Source organism: Borostomias antarcticus (assembly GCF_949987555.1).
Source record: "Borostomias antarcticus genome assembly, chromosome: 7".
Lineage (NCBI taxonomy): Eukaryota > Metazoa > Chordata > Actinopteri > Stomiiformes > Stomiidae > Borostomias > Borostomias antarcticus.
In genome coordinates, this window is record NC_140240.1 from 27,123,930 (window position 1) to 27,133,340 (window position 9,411).

Sequence of the window (9,411 nt, forward strand, 5' to 3'; positions counted from 1 at the left end):
CTCATAGGCGATTTTACCCTCTGAGAGTAGGGGGGGCAACATTTTGACGTGAGAAAAAAAAAAAACTGTTCTGCCGTCTCGTCCCATCTATTTACAAAGAATACCAGTTGTGAACAGTATGCTAATAAGAAATCCGTATGACAATTCAATATGTACAACGCATCAAACTTCATCTAGACACCACGAGCATGTCAATATGACTTTATGACCGAGCACTAGGCCATACCCAACATCACAACATCAAACTGCAACTGCCTGCTGGTGCTAGCTTCCTCGCCGATGGTGATGTTGCTAGTGCTAGTGCTAGTGTTAGCTTCGATAGCCTCTGGAGCACTTCTGCATTCGATTGCACCTGCTGCGCTGTCATTTCGAGTGGTAGCTTCTTCATTAGCATTGCCAGATTTTATTTTATTTTATGAAGAAGTGGTAAATTGTTTTTATAGCTCTTTTTGCCATTATGAGCAGGTTGGCTAGTTGTAGCTTGTTGAGCACTGAGCAGTACAGTCAGATCAAATTTTTTTCGACGGACGAGTTGTGCCATTAGTGGATTATGAATATATATATATTTTTAAAGGTAGCCTAGTTTAAGTAATAAATACACTTTTAAAATTAATGATGATCACTTTTAAAATTAATGATGATCTAACACAAACTGGTACAAACCACAATTATGTATTTAATAATTGTGTTAAGTAGTAAAAAAAAAAAAAGGTGTTTTTTTTGTGTTTTTTTAAGAATCTGAGCAGAGTTGGGCTGTCCAATCAGGGGGGGCACTTGCCCCCCTGCCCCACCTATAAAATCGCCAATGTTGGTGCTGAATTGGGCTATTAGCCTACATGATTGTGCGTTCAGAAACTGTCGCTCTTATTCTCTCCATCAAACATTGTAATTCACCGACGCACCACCTGCGTTCAAAAAGGGTGTAGAAAACCGTGTAAATCGGTACGGCTACTTGAGAGGTGTCCTACAAAAGCGCGTAGAAAGGCGACTACATTTTCGCCCTTTCGGCTTGATAGATCGCGCTGTGGGGGGGGGAAATGGCGTACGCCTGAAGAAGGCGTACCTCAATGATAAATGAGGCCCCTGGTGAAGGACAACACGCCTGTTCCACTGCGGAGGTGGGAGGTGGGGCTTTCAAGGCCAAGGTCAACTTTATTTATAAAGCACATTTAAAATCAACCGAAGTTGCACCAAAGTGCTGTACAATATATAAAATAAACTAAAACAAAAAAACAGAATAAAGTGCACATAATCACAGAATAATAAAAGGACAGGACACAAAACAGGACAAGGGATGTACTGTAGGCTATCAGGCCTCAAAAGCCAGTGAAAACAAGTGTGTTTTGAGCTGAGACTTAAAGAGCCCTAGGTTCTGTGCGTGTCTAATGTGTGGAGGGAGGCTGTTCCAGAGCTTTGGGCCAGCCACCGCAAAAGCTTGGTCACCCTTGGTCTTAAGTCTCGATCTAGGGACTGTTAAAAGAGTCTCGGAGGAGGACCTCAGGGTTCTAGATGTCGCACAAACTTGAATCAGTTCAGCCAGATATTGGGGTGCCAAACCATGTAGAGCCTTAAAAATAAACATTAAGATTTTAAAATCAATCCTGAAGCGAACAGGAAGCCAGTGGAGGGAGGCCAGCACCGGTGTGATGTGGTCCCGCTTCTTGGTTCCAGTCAGGAGGCGCGCAGCAGCATTCTGGACCAATTGCAGGCGCCTCAGTGACCGCTGGTCAAGGCCCACATACAAGGCATTACAGTAGTTAAATCTCGACGAAATAAAAGCATGGATGACTGTCTCCAGGTCCTTAGAAGAGAGGTACGGTTTCAGTTTGGATAAGAGCCTCAGCTGGAAAAAAGAGCCTTTAACCACAGAGCCGATTTGTCGCTCAAAATTAAAACCAGTATCAAAAGTGACACCAAGACTTTTAATAAAAGAGCGATTCTTGGCAGTGAGGGGCCCTAGGTTGCTAACATGGCTGTCTTTATGACCAAACAAAATAACCTCGGTTCCCATCATTCAGACTAAGGAAGTTTAAGTCCATCCAGGTCGTGATGTCATTTAGCGCAGATGTTACAGGCTTAAAGGAATCCTTACAGTTCAATTTCAGGGGGAGGTACAGTTGGACATCGTCAGCATAGCAGCGGAAAGACACATTGTGTTTCCGTAGAATGGAACCCAGGGGCAGCATATATAAAGAAAATAATAAAGGGCCTAAGATGGATCCTTGGGGGACACCGCAGGTGAGGGGGGCCACACTAGAGGAGAACTCACCCAGCTGGACAGAGAAGCTCCTATCAGTCAGGTAAGACTGAAGAAACATGAGAGCAGCACCTTTAATGCCAGCACACTGTTCAAGGCGGGTAAGAAGGGTCTTGTGGTCCACAGTGTCAAAGGCTGCGGTCTGATCTAGTGTAACCAGTATAGCAGCAAACCCAGAGTCGACAGTAAGAATAATATCATTAAAAATCCTTAAGAGAGCCGTTTCAGTGCTATGAGCAATTCTAAAACCAGACTGTAACTTCTCATACACATCATTCATCGCTAAAAAAGAGTGCAACTGAATGGAAACAATCTTTTCCAGTACTTTGGACAAAAAAGGCAATTTAGAGATGGGCCTAAAATTTGAGAGAACAGTTGGGTCAAGACTTGACTTTTTGATTAGTGGCTGCACTATAGCATGTTTAAAGAAGGCTGGAAAGACTCCAAGACTAAAACAGGCATGGACCAGAGTAAGAATAAAAGAGCCCACTGAATCAAACGCATCTTTTAAAAGGCGAGAGGGAACAAAGGGAGCAAACTGTATCTACACTACAGAGAATCTTAAAGAATATGCCCTTCAAATGCTTGTGGAGAGTACAAAACTGTTTAAACAAATCAAATAAAAAGATCTAGCTCAACATCGCCAAAAGGAGAGTATTGAGACTACTGCAATTGCAACAATGCATTAGTTGGTTAGTCCATTCAATTATACAAATGTCCACAAAAACCCAGAATAGTGATAAACAGTGTTTTATTTGTAGTATTAAAAAATAAAAAGGAATATTCATGTTTAAAGAGATATTAGGTAAATACAAACCCTTGTTGTTTAACAGTAGGCTACTGGTATAATTGGCCTCACCCTTCGTACTGAGCAGAGAACAGTTAAACAGGATAGTTGTGCGTCACACTTAGTTACCCAATAGTTCATTTAATTACCATTTTATCTAGGCCTCTACTTCTCCCTTTGTACATATATAGCTATGTATATATTCAGATATTTACAAAGACTTCATAAAATGTACATTAGAAAAGTTGCATATAAAAACATCATCCCACATTTCACAAAAGAACTGGAAACACGTCCTTCATTCATAACCTTTTTTTTTTTTTTCTTTTTAAATACAAGTGCTCAATTTGGTACAGTAAACTTTGTGACAGGTACAATATAGATAATTGTGCACATATCTAGATTAAGCTGATAAAGATTTTTTTTTTATTAGAAAACAATCTTCATGAACAGATACAGACTTTGTGTCTCATCTAAACCACAATCCTTTTTTTTCTCCTACATGATAGACATGGTGTCTTTTTGAACCAGTTCTGACGACCAAGCGCAACTATGCCATATCAAACTGCCGCTGGTGACAAACCAAACTTTCTCCATCATCCTATTAGACTGCAAAGACCAAACTACTCAACTTTCATTAACAAACAGTTAATATTTAACTTCCATTAAATGACTGTGAATCCGAGCAGTGGTCCCCTACTGTCCTGCTCAACTCCAAAGCTGTGGGTTGGAATCTATCATAAGGTCTATGATACCAGACTAGTTTGCACATGTTATTCAATCTATATGTGAAGTATTCTAGTTGTCCTGTATGATATCAATGCTTTGGTGTGCTTGGTCCTCAACACATTGCAAGTGAAACTGGCAATACTAACAAAGCATTTCTGTTAATACGCGCTCGGTTGGAAAGTGGCCACATGGTTTTTACTACCACGTCTAACCCTCGTATGGTGAACCCAGCTGGAATATCTCCATATATAATATCTCCATCTCTTACATCCAATCTTTCACGTGAACTCACCATACAGTATAAACAGCATTTCAGAAAATGTGCAAAACAGACACACGCAAGGTGACGACATTCCAGTTATTGCTTGTTCAGAACGGGGTCAGGCAATTTGATTGGTGAGTGTGTGTGTGTGTGTGTGTGGAAGGGGAGGTGTACTATGTGCTTGCATGCATATGTGTGTAATTCAACTTGTATGATGGCGGATTGAGTTGTATCTCTCATCTATGACTTCTCAATACGCCGTACTAACAAGTCGTATGTGGCGCTGCGTCAACAGAGAACACTCACACCAGCGATAGTTCAGTGTTCAGGTTTTCTGAGTGTTCAGGTTTTCTGAGTGTTCAGGGTTTCTGAGTTGGAGATAGTTCAGTGTTCAGGTTTTCTGAGTGTTCAGGGGTTCTGAGTGTTCAGGGTCTTTGAGTGTGTTCTGAGGATAGGAGCCAGGATGATAATGATGTGGAGTTACTGTATACTGAACTGGTATGAAAGAGGAAGAGAACGTCTCCACGGCTCCTCCCTCTGGTATCAGTCTCACTGCGTCTTCATTCTTCATTAGTTAGATTCAATCAATTGTCTGGAATAGTCGATTTGACAATAATGCACATTTTGAGGAAAAAAGGCAGGGAACAATCTGAATTCAAAACATTACACCCACATGTACTATCGTAAATCTACAATACATCTGGATTTGGTTAAAAACATACACTTGACAACAACAGCATACTAATACCCCAAGATAATTCTATTGAAGATTCTTCTATTAGCTAGAGGGGTGGAGTAGGGGTGGTCTCTACTGCATCCACTGTGGGACACAAAGTGCAACGACATCATAACTTTAATCTCTATAATCTATGATTTGCATGAATCACGGGTGACGTATCTAGCAGCCAGGTTGCAGTGCAATCACGCACACATACAACTGATTATAATCATTCACAGTTCGATCCAAGTCTGTGTATGAATAGACTCTTGAAGATCTCATGTTTTATGTAGGTTTTGTGTAAATGTATGTACAGTAAGAGGCCAAGGCAGAGATAGTTTCTATGGTGGTGCTTTGAAAGTGGCTTTACAAAGAAATTAAATTGCGACAGTGTTCTCTGTAGTGGCCATAATTGCTGAAAGAAACTCAAACAGAACAAGCGATTAATGGGTGCGTTAAGTAGCTGAGTGTTCAGTGAGCGAGTGCTCACTCTGAGCGCTGAGCGGTTTTTAAAACCACTTAACGGTCTGCTCTAACCGAGCGCTGCGTTGCTAGGAGATGAGAACTTTTCACCTGCAGCAGCATCCCAACGATTCCCAAGCCAAAACGCGCCCCTTGTTTTTTTTTGCTCAGGTGATGATGATTACGACGTGGTGTTTGGCTCAAACAGATCATAGTTCAAAACTGCTCACTTGTGCTCTGAGCAGATCAGTCTGAGTGTAACTGAGCAACCCGTTAAGTGAATTCTGATCACTGATCGCTGACTGAGCGCTCATCTACTTAACCCACCCAATGATTCATCGTTAAATTAACCACATTTTAAGACCCGTGTAGTGATTAGGAAAAGTGTGTGTGCGTGTATGTCTGTGTGTGTGAGTGTGTGTGCGTGTATGTCTGTGTGTGTGAGTGTGTGTGCGTGTATGTGTGTGTGAGTGTGTGTGCGTGTATGTCTGTGTGTGAGTGTGTGTGCGTGTATGTGTGTGAGTGTGTGTGTGTGCGTGTATGTCTGTGTGTGTGAGTGTGTGCTTGTATGTCTCTGTGTGAGTGTGTGTGCCTGTATGTCTGTGTGTGTGAGTGTGTGTGCGTTTATGTCTGTGTGTGAGTGTGTGTGCCTGTATGTCTGTGTGTGTGAGTGTGTGTGCGTTTATGTCTGTGTGTGAGTGTGTGTGCCTGTATGTCTGTGTCGATAAGATGTGTGCTTTCAGTGCTGAACGGCTGATCTACTAACTCATTGGTCTAAAACGGCATATTGGTTTTACTCAGGCACTTGTTGACAGTCACAATAAAAAAATAACAATATCAACAAAATAAAAACACAAGTACTAATTCATATCGATGTTGGATACACTGACAGTATGTCCCAGTTTCTCTGTTATCCTCGCAATTGTCAGTCTCCTTCACTTGCACCGCACTCCTCCCCAACACCAGGTGGCGTCACTTCATATATTTCATGTGTTTCTATAAGTTTGAAGGGCTTTCCTTCTTGCTGAGCTCTATGATTCTATTGCTTTTATCAGGGTGGCTGTGTGTGTGTGTGTGTGTGTATGTGTGCTTACGTGCGTGCGATTGTGTTAGCTTGCGATTGTGTGCGCTAGTGTCTACATATGATTGTGTTAGCTTGTGCCCCAGTGCGTATCGACGTGTGTGCGTTCATGTCAGAAGCTGGACTCGGGGACTGTCCTCTTGCGCCCCAGCGAGGTGGTGCTGTATTTTGTCCTCTGCAGGGTGCCGTAGGACGGCTTGTCCGTCGTCAAGCTCCGCGAGGCCGGGACGGCGGCCGCCAGGCCGTTGCGATGCAGGGAGGCGGTCCTGCGCACGCTCTGCTCCGCCTTGCTGGGGATGCTGGACGAGCTCTGGGAGCGCTTGATGTCGACGGGGCCCCGCCCCGCCTTCCCGTTGACCAGCTCGTCCCCGAGACGGGCCGCGCCCCCGTGGTGGGGGCGGCCGTTGGGCTTCCCCTCCGCCGCCGTCCCGCCGCCCGGCGCTCCGTTGGACAGGGAGAGCCTGGAGGAGCCGCCGCCACCCCCGCCGCTTTCCCCGCCTCTCCCCGGCTCCGCCTCCCGAGGCCTCCGCGCATCCTTCTCCCGGTCCTTCTTCCGGAAGTTCCCCTTGAGGAACGACAGCAGCCCCTCGTGGCCCTTGGCCTCCTCCCCGCCCTTCCTGGGCTTGTCCCCCTCGGGGGGCCCCGCGGCCTGGGGGCTGGATTTCTCCCCCTTCCCCCTCTGGGGGGCGCCGGCCCCGGGGCCCCTCCCGGGCTGGGCCTCCTGGTGCGGGGAGGGCTTGGCCTGGTCCTGCTGCTTGGCCTTCCTGGGGTTGCCCCTCCGCGCCGGGGTGCCGGCGCCGCTGCTGGCGGCTAGACCGGCCCCCTCCTCCCTGGGCGGGGCCCCTTTGCTGCCGCGTCGCAGGCTGCCCGTCCGGTCCGCCGCTCTCCTCTGGCCCTCTGGGACCTGCGGGGGGGGGGAAGGGGGTGCTTTCAGCGACTCATATAGTATGCGGATGGACATTTAACAATAAAAAAGAGGATGCTAGTTTAGCATCAAATGCCAGTCTATTTTGCCAAATTTCCCCCTAGAGGGATCATTAAAGCATCTCTCTCTCTTTCTCTCCCTCTCTCTCTCTCTCCCTCTCTCTCTCTTTCTCTCTCTCTCGCTCTCCCTCTCTCTCTCTCCCTCTCTCTCTCCCAATCTCTCTCTCTCTGGGATATAATATGATAGAACACAAATACACTTATAGGATGCATGGTTTATTTCTACCTGTGGAGAGTCTGGCGCCTCCCCCGTCCGGCCCACGCAGCTGAGACCACCCATACTGGAGGAGCTCGGCCCCGCCCCCTGGCCCTGCTGGCCGTCGGGGGCCTCCTTCCCACCGGGGGGCGCCGTCATCAGCGAGATGATGGAGTCCTTGGTGCAGCGGGGGCGTCGCCCCGACTCCAAGTACTCCACCAGCTCCGCGGGGGCGGCGGTGAGGGTGGGGGCGGCGGCGGCGGGCTTGGGGGGCAGGGCGGCGGAGGGCTTCCGGCGGTCCTTGGCACCGAAGGACCAGCGCAGCGGCAGGACCTTGCTGAGGGCCTCCCTGGTCTTGGCGGGGGTCCGCATGCTCGCGCTCCGCCCCTGGAGGCCCCGCACGAACGGCCTGGCGTCGAAACCGCCTGGCAGAGACCACGAGAGGACACCGGCGCCGTCAAAACTCACACCTAAAACAGACGCGGCCTACCTTCCTAGGACTCAACATAAGCTTATATAGAACTATATATTGATAGAGTAAACATTCTGTTGCGATTTTATTAATCATCGCTGCTGCCATTGAACAGAGGCGTGAATTAGTCTTAGAGCGCATGTAGCCCCCCCCTCACCTCTCTCCTCCCTGGGAGGGGGGTCGTCCAGGAAGACGGGGGACTCAGGGGAGCTGGGGAGGGAGGCGGAGGGGCAGGTGGTGGAGGAGCGCGACACCAGGCTGCAGCGCTTGCTGTCCCCCGCCAGGCGGATCAGCCAGTGGTCCGACACGGAGGAGCTGGTGGAGCCTGGAGAGAGAGGGGGGGGGGGACGGGAGGAGGGAGAGAGGGAGGGATGGAGGGAGAGAGGGAGGGAGAGAGAGAGGGAGGGGTGGAGGGAGGGAGGGAGGGAGGGAGAGGGATGGAGAGAGAGAGGAAGGGATGGAGAGAGAGAGGGAGGGAGGGAGGGAGGGAGGGAGAGAGGGATGGTGGGAGAGAGAGAGGGAGGGAGAGAGAGAGGGAGGGAGAAACAAGATGTTACGACCCAGCTCGTACAAGTCGCAACAAAAAGGGCCCAAACCATAATTAATATTTAATACAAGTTGGACACTAAACAACAACAAAAGACATAAATATGGGGTGTGAAGCATCAGTGGTCTCAGTAGTGTGGTGAGTGGATGTGTGAGTATCAGAGGTCAGTAGTGTGGTGAGTGGATGTGTGAGTATCAGAGATGTCAGTAGTGTAGTGAGTGGATGTGTGAGTATCAGAGATGTCAGTAGTGTAGTGAGTGGATGTGTGAGTATCAGAGATGTCTGTAGTGTGGTGAGTGGATGTGTGAGTCTCAGGGATGTCTGTAGTGTGGTGAGTGGATGTGTGAGTCTCAGGGATGTCTGTAGTGTGGTGAGTGGATGTGTGAGTCTCAGGGATGTCTGTAGTGTGGTGAGTGGATGTGTGAGTCTCAGGGATGTCAGTAGCGTAGTGAGTGGATGTGTGAGTAATGGATGGTGGGAGAGTTGGATGAATCTAACGAATCTAACGAGACAGAGGGAGGGAGAGGGGGATGGAGGGAGAGAGGGAGAGGGGGATGGAGGGAGAGAGGGAGAGAGGGATGGAGAGACAGAGGGAGAGAGGAAGAAAGGGAGAGGTGGATGGAGAGCCTGCGGTTACCCGCGGCGGCGACATGACGCGGCGCGTTCTGACTGAGGGAACCGGAGAACGGGCGCGGTAAGACGGCGGTACCTCGTACGGACGAGCTGGCGGACCAGGGCGGGATGACGTTCCTCCGCTGGTAGAACAGGATGTAGGCGCCGCGCGTGCACACCTCCTCCTCCGGCACCAGGTCCACGCTGCTGTCGTCGTAGCTGTACCACAGCCCGTCCACCGAGTTCCGGCAGTACGCTGGGGGAGAGAGACGCGCGGAAGAGAGACGCCATCAGCTTTGCCCTC

General features: G+C 48.5%; 1 protein-coding gene across 1 annotated transcript in view; it reads right to left on the reverse strand.

The window, feature by feature from the left end:
* Positions 1-6,408: 6,408 nt before the first annotated feature.
* Positions 6,409-9,411, reverse strand: part of usp43a (ubiquitin specific peptidase 43a) — a gene marked incomplete at both ends in the record, with an annotated part of 58,484 nt that continues 55,481 nt past the window's right edge. Inside the window, 4 exons of the mRNA XM_084441421.1 lie at positions 6,409-7,200; positions 7,507-7,901; positions 8,106-8,273; positions 9,205-9,363. Coding sequence (XP_084297547.1) covers positions 6,409-7,200; positions 7,507-7,901; positions 8,106-8,273; positions 9,205-9,363 — 1,514 coding nt within the window. The remainder of the gene's footprint in view (positions 7,201-7,506; positions 7,902-8,105; positions 8,274-9,204; positions 9,364-9,411) is intronic.